Genomic DNA, 19,148 nt, shown 5'->3' on the forward strand with positions numbered 1-19,148 from the left:
TAGTTATACATATAGTAATTAAAAGCAAATTAGTATAAAACGATAGGTTAGAAACTAAGTATTTCTCAAATAGCCTTTCAAAATTCAGTTTCAAAAAGTTATATGTACAAAATAAAACTTTACAGAAAGAAAATACCTCATTTTGTGCCATAAATACTTCCCTCAGGTCCCCCAAAATAACCACTATTTTACTTTTTGTAGTGTACATGTCAAATAAATCATTTAAAAAATTATAAAAACCAGTACCTGTTTATTATCTCTAAGTGAAGCATCAAGTGATAGCTGTCTATCATACAGATTCAAATAATTGTCCTTTTCTGTTAAGAAAATATCCTGCAACTTTTCATACTCTTGAGCTAAACGTAGATTTTCTTCCAGTGCTTCATCTTCCTTTCTCTAGAAGATAATTATATAATTGAGATTGTTTCAATTGTTTGAATTTTTCTAACGATAATATGGTCTATTACATATTGTAGAAAAATAACAAAACAGCCAAATAATGTTTCCCCTGATACGGATATCCTCTTTCCATTTAACACTTGTCTTTGCTGATGCATGTATTTGTTTTGCAACGTTGGTGTGTGGTTCATCAGAATTTGTCGGACTTTGTTTCACCTCTTTCCACTGTCTTTCCCTCAGCTTCCTTCTGTTGTGCCTTGGCAAGTACCCAACCCTGAATCCTGACAGTCTTTACTCAGCATTCCAGGAGACTTCTTCCACGTTCCCATCCTCTGCCCCTTTCCTGTAGCCCCTGTGCTCCAATAGGCAGAAGGCATTTTGGAGCTCAGAATTTGACCTCCAAGTGGTCAGAGTTCTGGCACTCACAGAAAACATTAAAAACAGAGTAGGAAAGAGTGAGTGACAAATAATAGGGAACCCAACATAAAGGAGCACCCAGTACCGTTATTTGCTACTTAGGATTCGTATATTGTTTATTAATTTATGTTTATTATGGTAAAGGTTAAATCTGTTTCTGTGAGTAGTTGAGAACTTTATAATGCCCTTTTCCATAAATAAATAAATATATATCAAATCTAATGCAAATCCCTTAGAAAGAAAGCTGGCATCATTAACCACTGGCAAACTATGGGTTACCTGTAACTTTAAAAGAAATGTATAAATTCATTTTAGTTTTTGGTTCTTACTTGTAATAGAGACTGTATCTCAGTTCAATTTACATTCACCAAAATTTGGAAAACAGTCTAAGTGCCCACCAACCCAGGAATGGATTAACAAGCTGTGGTATACCATGGAATGCTATTCAGCCATTAAAAAAGATGGAGACTTTACATCCTTTGTATTAATCTGGATGGAAGTGGAAGACATTATTCTTAGTAAAGTATCACAAGAATAGACAAGCAAGAATCCTATGTACTCAATTTTGATATGAGGATAGTTGATGACCTAGTGCATGATGAGGGGTGGAGGAAGGAATGAGGGAAGGAGGGAGTGGGGTGGAGGGTGAGTGACAGTGTGTGACACACCTTTTGGGGGCAGGACACAATTATAAGAGGGACTTTACCTAACAAATGTAATCAGTGTAACCTGGTTCTTTGTACCCTCAATGAAGCCCCAATAATAAAAAAACAAAACAAAAAACTATGGAATTAATCAACAGCTTTAAATATTTTTAAACCAGTTAGTCTAGTATTTTCTCTTGTGGGAATCTATTCTAAGCCAAAAGCTTTATAAAATTATAATGTTATTTATAGTAGCAAAAATGTTGTCAAAACACATAAATGCAGATTAATCATGATGATGATAATGATGATTAAATAACTGCATACAAAAATAACCATTGTGAAACAATTAAAAATGTTTGTGAAAATTGCCGTCACAACAAACCTTTAGTATGAGTTGTTAAAAAATATATTGCCATATGTGAATGTGAAAGGGGGAAAAGTAATTCCGCAGAAAATTTCCTGTACAAATGTTTCTGTATTTACACATTGGAGATTTATTAAGGTCAGCAAACATTTCTCATGAGAGCCTGGTATCTCTACTGATCTCTAATGATAGACACGTGTTACAGCTGTTCTTCAGAAAGCCAAGATGATGAACCAAGAACCATTTTAAAGGCCCTTATCTTAATTCTGGCGCAATAATTTAAAACTTTAGAAACTTTTTTCTAATAAACTTACCTAATATCACACAGAATTACCTTTCATGGGGAGGACAAAGTTCTATGAATATTTTTCTTTGGTGGAGATATTTTTTAAAGATGGCAATAATACATTTTTTTAGTATCTCAACACTAATATTAAATTCAGTCCTCAAGTGATTGAGTTGAAACATTGATAAATGCTCTACTGAAGGCAGAAGAATCGTTTTAAGTGTATTGTTTGTTTGTTTCATTTAACATGAGCACAACTCTGATATTTCATATCTTACTTTTCAGTTATTTTTCTTTCAAGTATGAGCTGGCTACTATAAACACTTAATTTTAGAGGAATGCTACAAAAGTTGTCAGGTTCATATTAAGCCTATTGAATGGTACTTTATTGGGGGAAATATTTGGTAATTTATAATTTGCTCATGGTGTAATATGCAGTTTTATTTCTCTTTTTTCAGATTAATGTGAGGGTACAATTAGGCTACGATGTTTGCATTTACTAAGTAAAGTCCCTATTTTAGTTGTGTTGTATATCGTTTCATTTCCAAATGCATGTTTTTAGTGCTTTATATGCCGTAACGAGAGGAGATGCAAGAGATTCAGCTGTGCAGTTATGTCAATGACTCTTCAAAGGACTGTGTATCAGTCAGAATATTTGACATGATCACTTCCCAGTAATGAATGTATAGAAGGATGGACCAATTCTCTATCTATTCCTGAAAGTGAGTGACCTTCATGTGTGCAGTGAAGTTTCAGTTTTCTTAATTTTTAATAATAGTATGCCACCAACAGTCTCATTATGATCTGGCTAACTCAGAGCTTTTTGACAGATAAAAGAGGCTGCTAAAGAAAATTGTAATTTGGTCCCTTTGGAAGCTACTCTTCATGGTAAGTCAGTGTGGGCATTTTGGTTAAATATAGTCAGTCTTTTATGTTTTTTGATCTACATGATCCCACAGTTCATGATTTGATTGCATCTGTTGCCTTCACCAGCACTACCAAGAGCATGGACCTTCAAAGCTGACGCCCACACGCCTCTGGACAACTGTCGCCTGCAGCAGAGTAATGTCGCCCACTGAGATTTGAGATTTGTACAGCTCCAACAAGACACAGTTACCCTGGATGGAGTCTAAATCCATTTGAGTTTTTTTTTTTTTTTTTTTAATTTAAGATGGCCAAATGCAAAAGAGTTTACGAGAGAAAAACTTGATCCAAACATTTATGATTATGATAGTTTCACTGTAAGTGCAAAAAAGCTAAATAGCTCTTTACAAATAGCTTACTATTGATAAAATCCTTATGGTGTCTTTGACTAAACTGGTAGTATTATAATGTGTCACCTATACTTTTAATTACTCTTAAAATAGGCATTTGTATCCAGTCCAGCAAGTAGAGGGGTTTACTAGGTCCTTTTGTTAATTATGTATTGTAAGAGAATTGTCATCTTCTGACCCTAATGCTATTTCTCCTGTCCTGATGTAATTACCTATTGCTGTTTCAGCTAATTTTTTCAGATAGTCTGTCGGTCATCTGATTCTTGGTTATTAATAGTTAACTACATACAGTTTCTTTTCTTCCTGGACCTCACTGGGTCTCTTCTCACGAGACCATGATGACTTCATTCCCAGGGTTGGAAAGAATTGACTTCCTGCCAGAAGCACCAGAAAATAAGTTTGCATTTCTGGTATTTGTTGGTTGGTTGATTTTACTCCAGAGCATCGTCAGTCTAGCTTTCCATCCAGTTATTTATTTGTTTATTCAATCTTTTGTTTAGCAAACGCTTAGTCAGTTTGCCCTGTGGGTCCAGCTCAATGGCTAGGCCAGAGATTACAAAGAAGGATAACATGTGATCCTGTTCACTAGGTATTCCTGGCTAGAGTGGGAGGCAGAAGTGTGAACCAGTCTATTTCAGTTACAATGGAATCAATTCTATAAGGTGGGAAAACAGGATCAGAAAAGGTCTAAGGAAAGAAATCATCAGTGACCCGAATCATGCAAGAGTCCTTTTATTTGACAAGGATCAAAGCTGCCCTGTCGCATGAGTTAGAATATGTCGGAGCAAATCTGGAAGAGTCGGAGTCAGGAGAAATGACTTCTTGACCCCTTAAAGACTATTAGATTATTGTTACCTATGACTTCTAGTTCATGTTAAGTGTTCTGCCATCACTTGACCTTAAAACATTACTAACAGTGTAAACAGTGAAACGCACCACATATTTAGTACCCATTGAAGCATGCCACTTCAGCAGCATGCTAAACTGTGCACACTACATGCATTACACATCGACCCTACACCGTTAAATCCCCACAGTCCTCACACACGCCTTGGCACATCCCTGCCACTCTTGGGTAGTGGTATGGTAGATATTTCTGCAGTGATGCTTTGATGTCCCTTAATAGGCAGAGGGCTCCAAGTCTCTTTGTGAATGATGTTACTTCGTAAGCTTCCCCTTTGATTCAAAGACATTAGCATGATGAATACAAAGGCATAAACCACACACCCATTCTCTAACAATGTAGCAGACACGGAGGAAACATGTACTTTATTGGGTGCATCACCTACTGTGTGCATACGGGCATTTTTGCAGTGCTGCTCCCTTAAAATCCATATGCCAATTACTACAAGAAGCAAGACATCTCCCCAGTGTTTTTCCAAGGAACAAGTCTGCAAGAATGATAAGTGTCGATACCTTGAAGCCTCAGAGGAGCAAATAACTGTTTTAACTCTCCCAGGACACACTTCGTTATCTGTGCTGCCATGGAAACCAGCCTCTTGTCCGAGGCAAGTTCTTTAATAATTAGTCTTTAAAGAACATTCTTGATTTGTAAATGAACAAATCACTCCTCTGTATCAAGGTTGTTACATATCTGAAACTCTATGTATTATCACGTGTGACAAAATTCTCTCTCTTCACTCCATTTATTCAAAGATACTTATCGAGCAAGTGGTAGATGCAAAACAGAAAAGGGGACGCCGGGAGAAGCCAAATAGCAGCATTATGACCCCGTCTTAGGAGGCCCTGTCACACACCAGCTGACCAGTCCAACCTGTCCCTGCTGGAGCCGGGGATACTTTTTACAGCTACCCTACCCCAACACTCACATGTGTCACTACACACAGGGCGCCTTATCTTAGCCCCTTGATGGGTTATAAATTTAGATGCTGCCTTGGTGTATTCATGTAGTTTACTAAAGGATACTTATGCCATTGCCTCTTAGAAATCAGAAGAAATTCATTGGAAATTGTTGAATATTTTATATTACCACTTCCCGTTCCTTTTTTTTTTCTCTGATTATAGTATATATTTGATCAGGGATTATTGACAACAGCATGAAAAAATACACAGTCACAAGGTAGAAGGAGCCTGCAATCAGATAAAGGAATTATGGCATTCACAAAGCTAGCTACATCAGAATACATTATACATAAAGGAAGAAAAGACACAGCCACATTATAAGAGTAGTTCCATGAGTGATCAGTTCCAGCAAAAGTGATTAACGGAGTTTCAGAAAAGGGTTTCTGAATAGATCCGGAGATACCTCACATACAGGGCTCTGTGTGTGGTCTCAGCAGGGAAAATCTGGTCCAGAAACATAGATGCTTATTAAATATAAAAACGTGCGTGATTAATGTGGGTAGGTCTTCAATAAAGGGAATATATACCTCCATGTTGACCATAGTATTCCTCTTCTAACTACTGAATAACTTCAAGAATATCTTCCACAAATCCAACATATGTTAACTATTAAATCTCCAGTTTTCTTATAATTTTACATCTCCTCAAAGTATTTGGTGTAACTGATTACAGACACAAATTATGTAATAAGAAAATGATTAGAGCCTGGTATCACCTACTCCATATCCCAAATGACTTTTCCCAGTTAAAGTACAGAATTTAAGTGGTTATGTTACTTAAGTGTATAATGTCTTAGAATAATCCCTGACACCTGACCTGTCTTCAGTAAGTGATAGTCACGGCAATAAATCCCTAAACTGATTAACTTATTAAATACAATTTAAATTTTAATCCAGAATACATTTTTGAGTTTTATAGTGTTTTTCCTTTGATAGAGTGTTAAACAGAAAGATACTGCCTATTATCTCTTTGTTATCTATGTAAATCTTATCATAATTTAATTATATTTCAATGTCTTTGGTGTTTTAAAATATATTTAAAAGTCTGCTACTCTTTCCCAGTGTCATGTGAAAAGCTGAACAGCCATTTCCTCTTCTGTGCACCTCCTGATGTGAACAGTTTTAAGATTTAGAAAGGTTTCCTATTTACTCACATTTTAATGACATGCATTTCTACTTCGCTGGTAGAAAAGGCTGATCAGTCACAGAAAGGTCAGTTAACACTAAATAGACCCTTTCTTTATGTAATTACAAAGAATAATATCTTTGTGCTGATGGCATTGCACATCGAGTGGGTGATGCAGAGAATTAATGTGCTGCCTTGTTGGCCTGTGGGATACAGATTCCAATACAATAACTGCAACTTATTCTAATTATGCAACTTTAAAAGGTCATCAGCAAAGAGAGTTAAGGAATTATCAACTCTCTTTATCATAAAGTAATAATGTACTACATAAATGCAGAAACTGTAAGGATAGTACCTGGAAACTTCATTATAAATGAGAGAAGAACTGATCTAAGGGGTTCCAGAACACAAATATGGCATAAATGAACTCTGAAAAATTAACATATATGATATCTTGCAAGTTGCCATCGACGTGCTCAGGCCACCTGATCTCACATTAAATTTGCTGGAAGTGCTTAATTTAACATTTTTTAAATTTCTAATGCCAATTTCATTATCACATCATGTTACACCAGAATTTAAATATTTCTTTTTAAAAATCAATCTGTTATAAAATAATACATGAAGTAACAGTGAGGTACCCACAGTAGAAAACAAAAGCCCTTTTTATAGTGACTGCCATTTTTATACCCTGGAGACAGAAAAATTTAGGTCAAGTTGTTCAGAAATAGAAATTTAAAAAAAAAATGTTTTTATATTGACAATGAGGAAATGGAGGCCAAAGAAGTCCATTTCTTCTCCAGGTCACATATGGAGCTAGAAGCATTGACTGAGGCTTGGGTCCAGTCTGATGTTGTCCACCCCTCCTTCAGGGTCACCCACCACCTAATGCTGGACGTGGGCCTTAAGACTCTAGTATATGAATTTGCTAACTTCTGAATATCCTATAGAATTTCATCAGTCTTTCAAAATAAACTGGATCCTCATATAGGAAGGGGTCTTGGAATTTAAAGAAAATATGTACCAATGTCTTTTCCCTGGGAATGCAGGGTTAGAATACATTAAGTCTGTTGTCACATAGGTGCCAAATATGAGAAGTACAGTAAGTAATTTGCAGGTTAATGAACTATCCTTATGGATAGAATTATTACTAATGCCTTTTCTCTTTTCCTACTCACTGAAACTCTCTCCACTGGGAAATAAGAGATCATGGGCACCTCTATTCACCTGATATTTTTGTTACGTGCCTCTAGCAGAAATAGGATTTAAAATACCTAAGTCAATTGTACACACATACTCATTTTGGGTTGTGTCTATTTCCCAAATAACTTAATCCCAGAATTAAAAAAAATGCCTCCTAGCCCAGGGGTCAGCAAACTGTCTCTCTCCAGGAAAATCCCGCCACCACATTCCTTTGTAAATAAATTTTATTGGAGTACCACCACACCCATTTGTTTAGATATTGACTGTGTATTCTTTTGGTAAACAGTGACAGAGTTAAGTAATTGTGATAAAGGATGAGAACATTGCAAAGCCTTTTAAAATATTCACCACATGGTCTTTTACAGAAAAAGTTTGCTGTCCTCTATTCTAGACCCTTAATTATTATATTATAACAGTATCATGCACAACTAAGTTTCCATTTTGACCTCTCATTCAATATTTATTTTGGCTGTACATACGCATAAAGAAAGACTGCTAGGAAGTGTTTTCTTTATTTTTCCAACAGAGGGACATACTCAGGAGACGTAGCCAATCCATAGCACTTAAAAAAAATGTCTCGTAGTCCTTAAAAACGTAAGTTGTTTGTGCGCTTTTTAAGTACTTTCAAAATGGCCTGAATAACTTTGTAGAGAGTTGTATGAGCCTTTAAGGTACCATAAAGAATGTCCAAATATATCTACCCCATGCCTTCTCCAATTAACCGTGGCTCATGTAGGTCTTGTAGTATATGAAGCTAGGGGGCTGTTCATGTCCCTGCTCCTCTAACTTGTGTTTGGACGGGGGTCCAGAATTAATTTAATTTTGCCAAGTTTAGTTTGGTTCCAATGTAGAATGGGTGACTAGCACGTGGTGGCGTCACATCACCTGCCGTGATGATCACTGTACAGCGATTAGAAGAAACAGACCACACAGACATCATAGCAACATCGAGTGATCTTTAAATATAGATCACCGAGTGGACAAGACAGAAACAGAATGATAAATATTGTCTAAGCTAGCACATGAAGGGAAGTCCCAATGAGTGTCTGGAAAGAAACAAGAATTAGGAATTAAGAGACGAGGAGAGAAACTGCGTTAATATTCGAGGATGTGCAAGCGCGCAGCAATGCCAATGTTCTCTCGGAAAGTCATTGAGTCAAGGAGCATCTAGATTTTCCAGGTTTTTCCAGAGGCTTAATAAAAACCCTTTATAATACGGCAAACCAAACATACAACACCTCTGGAAAAACAGCTCTGCAACAATAGGTCCCCCAGGAACTAGAGCTGTGACATTTCAGTCTATGAAGTAGCCGAGGCAGGAAGACCCAGCGAAGCCCTGGAGGAATCTGCGGTCGTAACCAGGTGCAAATTCGCCGTCGTTTCTCCCCGGGCCTTCTTTCGCTTTCTCATCATTGCTTTTCTTCAACTTCTTATTTACTTATTTTTTTCTAGTTCCTCTTTTCTTCTCTTTGCCTCCTTCCTATTGTCTTTGTCAAGTATGAAACATTCTTCTGAGCCCCTCCTGTCACACGGGCCTCCTGGAGACACCATCATTCCTTCTTAGCACTTCTTTAACCTTTCTTCTTCTCACGTTGTGGTTTGGAATTAGAAGTGTGTCAAAGAATTAAAAACGTTCAGGAAATGTTGCATCTCCACTTATATTTTCCCTCATGAAATAGAACACTTCATGAAAACCAAATAAATGCAAGGGAGAGGGGGAGGCGCGGGTGGTGTGATTCGTTACGTGGCTGTCTTGCTTTTGATCTTGGCCAGATATTAATTTGGAGTAGCCTGTGGAAACAAGTGCGTGAACCTGAAAACTTTTGGTCCACCTAGAAAGGTTAGTTGGAGATATTTTGTACTTCTGTATGTATGAAATGTATGACATTTCAGGCTAGCAGGGAGTAAGTTTTCATTAGTATGTAAAGTTAAATGTAATGCTAACGCAAGTACATTCTTATATATACACAAAAAAACAAATATTCTTCTTACGTATTTAACCTGTTGGCAGACGTGAAAAGAACAAGAAATGGAAAAGAAGTAGAATAAGCTGGAATTCCTCAGGAGCGATGCAGTACGCAAAAACAATAAAACTGGCATTCATGATAATGAAGTACTTGTTATTACTTCATTATTGTTGAAGTAATTCTTTTTTCTTTTTTAGAGACAGAGTCTCACTTTGTCACCCTTGGTAGAACGCTGTGGTGTCACAGCTCACAGCAACCTCCAGCTCTTGGATTTAGGTGATTTTCTTGCCTCAACCACACGAGTAGCTCTGACTACAGGCGCCCCCACAACGCCTGGCTATTTTTTTATTGCAGTTTGGCTGGGCTGGGTTCGAACTCGCCACCCTGGGTAAATGGGGCCGGCGCCCTATTCACTGAGCCACAGGCGTGGCCCAGTTATTGGTAAGTAATTCTTGAATGATGGATAGTAAATACTGTGTATAAGTATCTCGATACATATGTATGTGTATGAAGAAATGTATAAAGATAAGCATTTTCAATTTTTCTTGGAAAATTAGCATTAGATAAGGCATAGTTGGTATTTTTGATATTACACCATGTGTAGTTCTGTCACTGCAATCACATATTTGGTGAATATCTTCATATTAACTTCTCCCTTTCTGTGAACTTTTCGTGTCTTACTCATTTTTTTCCCCAATACTGTTTGGTACACAGTAATCTCTCCATACACCTTACTGGACGATCAAAGATCTGAATCAAGCTGGAGAGGACCCATGCCTTCCACAGTCGAATGTTTGTACCTCTTGAGAGGTACCTGTATATTGGATGGATTAAAATACTAATAATTTTTATATTTTAAAGTATCCAACTTAGTCCAAATGTTATTAAATTAGTGGCCTTTTCACAGAATCAGGCGTGAGCGGCATGTTACGTGTGTGTGCGTACTCCGTAGAGAAACGTTTCACAAGTCATTTTTACAACACAAAAACACAGAAATTTGTCTATTTACATTTTGACTGAGAAAGATAATAAGGTTTCCAGTTCCCTAAATCCTAGTTTGCAAAAGCATTTCACTGTATAATCTCTCTGTGTTGTATCCAGTTTACTTGTGGGTTTTCCTTGGAAGACTAGCAGAAATCTAAACTACCTGCTTTGCTGCCTTCCTACACTTTGCTAAGCTGTGTTTTCATCACTCAGGAGATTAAAATTTCAAAAATAATAATAATAATAATAATAAGACAGTTTCACATGAAATGACTATAGTTGATTTTTAAAAATGACAGAGGATTTTCACAGTTGCAGTGGATGGGAATACTTTAAGGAAAGTGGAAATAGTAAGTAACAACATAGAGGCAGCATTCAAAAGACCTTATTCCAAATAGTTTTGAACAAAGAAACCAAATTTCCTGCATATTTCAACGACTTAAATATGGAGAGGTGATTTGTATTTAAATAGAAACAGTACCTTATACAGGCTCTCTCTTCAGATGAGAGAGGCCGTTCTTGGTTTCCCAGGCTTCTTTCTTTTTTGTCTCGGGTCAGATCAAGCGCCATTCCCTACTCCTGTCTTCCTGCCAATGTCAGACTTAGTTTTCTACGTTATCAAAGTTTCTTTCAATATTTTCCAAGAAAAGAAAGAAAGGAAGGAAGGAAGAAGAAAAGAACAAGCCTTCTGGAATTACACGCAAAGCTTCGGTATCATCCAGTTTTTACCTTTCTTTGATCTCAGAGTACAGGCAGTTCCTGGGTTACAAACAAGAAAGGTTCTGCATGTTTGTTCCTGAGTTGAATCTGTAGATAAGTTGGAATAGATTCGTTTACCGATTACCTGTATAGCCTCTGTTCATAAATACAAGTTGTATGTAAGTCAGATGTTTGTAACTAGGGGACTGCCTGGAAGGACTGACCTGAGAACAGCCCTCCTGTAGAAAATGCAATGATGTCTTGAAATTTAGAACCATCTTAATGAAGAGACTCAGGCCTGGTATAGCAGCTCACGCCTGTAATCCCAGCAATCTGGGGTGTCGAGGCGGTGGGCTGCCTGAGCTCAGGAGTTTGAGACCAGGATGAACAAGAGCGAGACTTCGTCTTTAAAAATAGCTGGGTGTTGTGGTGGGAGCCTATAGTCCCAGCTACTCAGGAGGCTGAGGCATGAAGACTGCTTGAGCTCAAGAGTTTGACGTTGCTGTGAGCTATGACGCCATGGTGCTTGGCCCTAGGACAACTGAGTGAGACTCTATCTCAAAACAAACAAATAAAACAACCCAAATTAAGAGACTCATGAGCTTGATTTTGTATAATAGTACTCATGGGCACTATCTGAGGCCCAGGCAGGCCATCCACTCTCCCTGGCATCCTCCACTAAGCTGTCCCTGCATAAGTCATGTTCTTGTTGGTTCTCATGGGCAAGGATTAAAGTTCTAATCCCTGGAATTTGCGAATATTCTATTCTACATGGCAAAAGGGACTTAGCTGATGGTGCTAAAATTATAGATTTTCAGATAGAGAGATTATTTTAGATTATATGAACAGAATATTAATCAATTACCTCAGTTATTGAAAGTAAAGAATTTTTTTTAGCTGAAGTCTAGAGACATGTAAAATAAGAAGGAAATCCAAAGTATGAGTGGGACTTCAAAGTCATCATCTCCTCTACTTCGGAAAGAATATACATGACATCTATTAAGAAAGCTACAAATGGCCCTCTATAACTGGCAAGAAAACAGAGACCTAGTTCTAACAACTGCAAGGAACTAAATTCTGCAAACAATTCTAACGAGCAGGGAGACCTATGCTTCCCCAAATCCCCAGAAGGGAACATAGCCCTGCCAACAAGCTGATTTTAATCCACTGACACTATGTCAGATTTCTGGCCACAGAGCTGTGAGACAACTTTTGCTGTTTTAAGCATCTAAGTTTGTGGGCAATTTATTGTGTCTGACCCAAGTATTGTGTTAGGTCCTACATACACAAAAAATTAATAAGCTATTATTACATAGAAACTAATGATTTATTGGTAGAAAATTGAGCACTGCAGTCTTTTGCAACACATTTATTAGTAAATGAATTTTTAAAACTATTCAATAGTTCATTTATTTTGCATATAACATTTATTTTCTAATTGAATGTGAAGTGACTTGTAATGGCTTTGAATCATAATCCAGAAAGACACAATTCTGAACTCCAAAATCCCACATATGGAAATCCCAAAAGATCAAATTCCCCAAAGTCTAAATCTCTAAAGTCTAAAATCCTGAAAAAGCACAATCACAGCATAGTTGTGTCATATTCAGTCAGCTTTCAGGAACTATCTGCATGAAATTGCCCATAATCTATTCCTGTAATATATTTTTTCATATTTTGAATTTTCCTTTTAGTATTTTTCTTTTTTCTTTTTTTTTTTTTTGCTATTTTTAAATAGCATTATTTCTTATAATTCTCCATGCCATGTATTTCACATTCACATCTTTTCTAATACTGTAAGGATAAGTTTTGTAGAGACCTTTGGATAGTTCTAATTCATTTTATGCATTTTTGGTCAACTGTACATTAACACAACATTGATTTTTTTGTGTGTAAACATTGTATTTGTACATAAAGGCACTTAAACTTCCTCAACAAAAGAAAAGATGTCTTTTTTGTATATCTTCATTTGTGAAAAATAAAATTTCTTGAGATCCTGGCTCTTTGGGTGACTGAATACACAGTGGTCACTCATCTCGGTTTCTGATCGGATTTTGTCAAAAGTCTTGAGGTGTTCATGAAGGTATTTCAGATGACTGCCGTTATAAGCAGGGTGCACATAGTTGTAGACAAAGTGATTGTGTTTATACAATTCTTATCTTGACCTACTTCTTTTTTTTTTGGCTGGGGCAGGGTTTGAACCTGCCACCTCTGGCATATGGGGCCGGCACCCTACCCCTTTGAGCCACAGGCGCCGCCTCTTGACCTATTTCTTTACAAATACTGCTTGTCTGCTCTTAGGTGTTAAAATTAGGCCTGTAAAAGTTACGCATGTTTTTATTGCCTATTTTATTGAGCAAAGTGGCCTGTGATGGGTTCTGTCATATTTTAGTATTTTTTCCAAATCAGTTCCCTTTTAAAAATGTAAATAAATATCTTGTAAAGAGATTTCAAATTCTTTTTCCAGAGTAATATTTTGAGATTTTGATCTTTCGGGATTTCAAAACATTCAGGATTATGGTATTTGAGAGTGTGTCTTTCAAGAGTATGATTGGCTTCTCCTGTATCATGTCAGTAACTGCTGAAAAATCAATTCTAATGTGCTATAGACTATGCTATGGTCTCCCAACAACGTTTCTGTTCATTAACTGTAACGGAAATACTATACCAGCACCCATCATTTAAAATAAATTTATTCATTCACCTGATAATTTATTGATTATAATTTAAAGGTTGCTTAATTAAATAAGAAAAATTTGACAGTTTTGTGTTTCTCCACTGTGATCAATGTAAGCTTAACTATACCATGAACTTCTATTCTGTTAAGCATAAAAGTTTCTCTAGCTAGTAACTTTTATATGATTAATTAGCTGATCACGCAAATGGTTTTGGGGAAAAAATGTGTTCATTTTGAAAAATCGTGTTTGAATTAGTAAGAACTCAAGCTAGATTCTGAAACAATCTAAAAGTTTGGCTAGGGAAATCATGAAAGTCAAAAACAAAACACAGCAAATAAACTAGACTTCTCTGCCTGCAATCAAGATTTGGCTTTTTCCTCCTTGTAACTGCGTGGGGCCTATTTCTGCACACTTATTTCTGTGCTGTCAGCTGATGTGGTAATGGCACAGTCATGGGCTTGCTCTCCACTGAAGTGGCATCTTCCCCCTTTTTCTACAAGTAAGATAAAAGTGTGGCGATTGACACAGTACCTACATTACTGCTTTTCACAGGCTAAGAGATTGTTGGGTGGATGATTTTTAAACTTCTAAGAATATTAATCAACCATTCTAATACAATTACACAGATAAACAGATTGTTGAGTGTCTCAGGTAATCATACAGCTTTACATCTTTACACATGACGTAAGTTCTAAAAAAGTTTTTCTGTTTGAGAAAACAAAAAGTTGATTTTTGTTTATTTTATATCCATTGTCTCAAAATTGCTCAAATAGCTGAATGATGCAATGTTCAAAGAAATGTTATCATACTCAAATCCAGCATATATTTTCCAAACTCACATTTATTTCCTTTTATTAAATTGCAAAATATTTGCATGTGAAATATATGTCTTTTATGAAATGTTAGGACAAATGTGTTTTCTATTCCTTAAAGTTTATAATTAATCCCATCGAACTTTTTAGAAACTCTTTTGTATTGAGGTGCAGCATACTAGTTACAGAGATTGATAAATTAATATACCTACTTAATGCATGAGAATAAGGGAAATATACCATCACTCCAGAAACCTCCCGTACCTCCATTCCCAAATTAATTAGATTCCCAAATACACAAGGTTTGGTTGCTTTTGACAGTCAGAAAATTAATAATCCCACAGTACATATTCTCCTGAGTCGGGCATAGTTTGCTCAGTATTAATTTTGCTAGATTCATCTATATTTTTTTTTATTAAATCATAGCTGTGTACATCAATATGATCATGGGGCCATCTATATTTTTAATGTAGCAACAGTTCATTCATTATCATTGCTATATGTTATTCTATCATATGAATAAAGTACAATTTATGCACTCTGCTGTCAATGAATTAAATTGGGAGCTATTATAAATAAATTTGCTAGTAATATTCTATATAAAGTATGAACATATTTTGTGCACTACTTCTTGATGTCCACAATAGAATCACATGCATATATTCTAGTTGATAGTGACGATATTTTAAACATGGCTACAACAATTCACCTTCCCACCTGAGACGCACAAGAGTTCCTGTTGCTTTATATTCCTTTTTTTTTATTATTAAATCATAGCTGTGTACATTGATATAATCATGGGGCATCATTCACTAGCTTCACAGACCGTTTACCGAGTTTCACATATACCCTTGTAAGATGCACCGCTGGTGTAATCCCACCAATTCCCTTCCCTCTACCCACCTTCCCTCCCCTCCCTTTCCCCCTTCCCCCTATTCTTAGGTTGTAACTGGGTTATAGCTTTCATGTGAAAGCCCTAAATTAGTTTCATAGTAGGGCTGAGTACCGACACTTTTAAATGAGTCATGTAGATAAGTGTGTAAAGACATGTTATCATGGATTTAATTTATATTTCCTTGATTATTATGTTGAGCACATCTTCAAATATTTATTGGCCATTTGTATAGTCTCTATGAAAAATGATTTTTCAGTCTTTTGTCATTTTTTTTAATTAGGTTACCTGCCTTTATTGTTTGTTAAAGATTTCTTCTTTATTATAGATGAGAGTACTTTGTTGGACTTATGTATCATTAAGTATTTTCTCCTATGATTTGACTTGTCTTTTTATTCTTTTATGATGTCTTATGAAGGATGGAATATTTTAATTTTAAAAGAATGCAATTTGTAAAACTATGTATTTCTTTCAGAGTAGTTGTGTCCTCTTTAAACATCGCTGGGAATTACAAAGTAGATCAAACGTTCTCATATATATTTTTTCTCTAAAAGCTTTGTATCATTTAACATTTACATCTGTAAACAAGTAGAATTGACTTTTCACATATTGTAAAGTAGAAGATCAAATTTTTTCCTTTTTAAAATTTTATTTTGATACACAATCAATCATGCACCACTTACTGATTTGAACGAACTGTTATCTAATGCATCTTTTGTACACTGTATTTTGGTGGCATCTTCCAGTAAATCAAGAGGCTGTGGTTACATTCTTGGTCTGCTCCTGGAATCTCCATTCTGTCTTGTTGCTCTCTTATCTATCTTTCCATCAGTATCACACCTTCTTACATTGTGGCCTTAAATAGTATGTCTAGATATCTGGGTATAAGCCCTTAACTTTGTCCCTCTCCAGTCTGTCTTCACTGCATTTGGCTCTTTGCGTCTCCTTACATAATTTAGAACAAATACATCAATTTCCAAAAAGTTTCCTTAAGTTTTTAATTACACATATAAATCAACTAGGGGAACAATTCATAACCTTAAAATACTGAATTTCCAATTCATAATCTTGGTAGATCATTATGTTTATTTAGAAATTATTTGATTTCTCTCAGAGAGGTTTTGTAGTTTTCTGCAGAGAAGACATATATCTTTTGTTAAATGTATACCTCGCCATTTGATGTTTAGTTAGTCTATTATAAATAGTACCTATTTTAAGATCTTATTTTCTAAATATTTTTCACTAGCATCTGGAAATGTAATTGATTTTTGTTTATTTTACATCCATTGTCTCACAAATTTATTTATTTATTCTTACAGTTTATCTGTAGAATCTATACACAAATCATGTTTTCAAATAATGACAGCTTTTAAAGCCATCTTTGATCATGTTACACAAATTCTTTTGTATTTCAAGTTTGCTGAAAGTTACCAGAATGGGTTTTGAATTTCACTGAGGCTTTTTCAGTTATCTATGGAGATTATTATTCGATCTCTTCCCTTCTTTCACTGCTTATGTGATAAATTATATTTATTGATTTTTTAAAGGTTGGAAATTGTTTGCCTTAATGTGGGGTAAGTCAAACATCTATCTACCCAATTTTCCATGTTATTAATTACACTTCACCTTCTGTTTTTATCTCTGGATTGCAGAAAAATAACCATTTACTTAAAAACAATTAATGTGAAGACAGCAGTAAGATTTAATGGGAATAACAGGTCCCAAATCTTTTGTGTGCTAGCTACGTGTTACTGTTATCCTCTACTTACGAGAATAATAAAACCTGCCCCATTTGCCTAAGATGATGGTTATAAAGATAAAATGACTGAGTAGACATGAAAATTCATGACAAACTATCAAGAAGGATTTTTAATAGAAAGTTTTAATGGTCAATTTTCATTTTACTTTATTATATTTATATTTAATAAAATACGTAACTTGTATCTTCTCTAGTATTTTCATTTTTCTCAAACATTGAAACACTGTTTGTGTATTGATATTTTTGCTCCTAAAGCTATGCAAATTGCCAAAAGTAACAAACAAGAAAATTTCAAATCAGAGACTTTACCGAACTGTTATATTAAATATATGAATGTATTTATTCAGCTTTCATAAATTTCATTGTTGATATTACAAAGCAAAATTTAAGATGTATAATGAGTCTGGTTCTTCTTATATTGTGTTCAAAAAAATAAAAAAAATCAAAATTATTTGGTCCTAGTCTAAACCTAGTTTCTTAAAATGAACTCTGTGGCTGAAGTAAGCTCAGAACAGTAGAAAGCACAGCCTCAGTCCTTCTCCTGAGTCTTTATAGGGAAAATAAAATGTAACCAAATTCTCTGCCCCATTTTGTGCTACCTAAGAATACATGAAGTAAAATTCAAAATAGAAGTTAGATGATCTCATCCAATTTAACTTCATTATCATATTCAAAATATAGATTTCCTCTGAAAAAATTAGTTCCAGATCGTTTTTTTGGAGCTTTCTTTCTCTTTTTTCTAGCTATCTCACTTTTCACTTATTAGGCCCGTCGGATGATAGAATTCCAAAGATAGACCCTGTTTTCCTGAACGGCAAAGTGAAGAGCTCAGCAGTAGAAGAGTTTGCCACAGCAGAGCCGCACCAGCTCTCTCCAGCAAGTCTCACTTTGTTAGCTTTCATAGCCAGTTAGCTTTAATGTTGGGTTCATCATATGAATTGGGGGAACACGATCAGCACTTGGGCTCCAAATATCTTCCCTATTATTATCGCTCCATTTGTTTTGGTGATTATTCTATACCCTACCACGCATACTTATGGCCAAGACAAACAGAAGATGATGGGAGGGGATTTCCAGCATTTTCTACAGAGGGAAAATATAAAAATCAAAGAAAATTCATGCTGACTAAAAGGCACACTTATAAATGAAATGACTCTAAATCGTGAGTCTAACTTGGCTAATACTTGAGATTTCTACTCATAAAAATGAAAGGTATTTTTGTAAACTTTTTTTTTTTTACAAAAATAAGTTCCTGGCCTTTGATGAGAGAATTCTCCTTATAAAAAAAAAATTCTTAAAAGCCAATTCTACCTAAGCATTTCTGTTTAATTATCCATGGGCTATCCAATCACAAAAGAAAACACATGCTGAATCAAGATTTAAAGTCTGATGAGAGAAGAAACACAATGAATTAAACTATAATTTAGTTTTCTTGAACGTTAAAACTTAAGAAAATTATCTTATGCTTTTGTATACATCGACTTATTTTGTGAAAATCATGTGTTAAAAATCAATGGCCCTTAATATGTTAAAGAACATTTACTTTTGAAACAAAAATATGTATATTTCTTTTGTTAGACTTTTGTTTATTTTGTTAAAAAGAGATTCAATGACTTGTGTCATGACATGCCTTAAGTCATATTTGGATAAACTAGGGTAAAAACCATAAATAAATAAAATTGCTGAAATTAATAAAATAATTTCTGAGGTCACTATGATATCTTAAAATGGTCACAGCTACACACTAGATCATACCCAGATGAAATTAATTATCTTGAG

The 19,148-nt window shown here is 35.4% G+C and overlaps 1 protein-coding gene across 1 annotated transcript in view; it reads right to left on the bottom strand.

The window, feature by feature from the left end:
* The window catches only part of CCDC178 (coiled-coil domain containing 178), a 427,305-nt gene that overhangs the window by 148,354 nt on the left and 259,803 nt on the right, over positions 1 to 19,148 (bottom strand). Inside the window, exon 18 of the mRNA XM_053571342.1 lies at positions 247 to 380. Coding sequence (XP_053427317.1) covers positions 247 to 380 — 134 coding nt within the window. The remainder of the gene's footprint in view (positions 1 to 246; positions 381 to 19,148) is intronic.

Source organism: Nycticebus coucang, chromosome 19 (genome assembly GCF_027406575.1).
Source record: "Nycticebus coucang isolate mNycCou1 chromosome 19, mNycCou1.pri, whole genome shotgun sequence".
In the NCBI taxonomy this organism is placed as follows: Eukaryota; Metazoa; Chordata; class Mammalia; order Primates; family Lorisidae; genus Nycticebus; species Nycticebus coucang.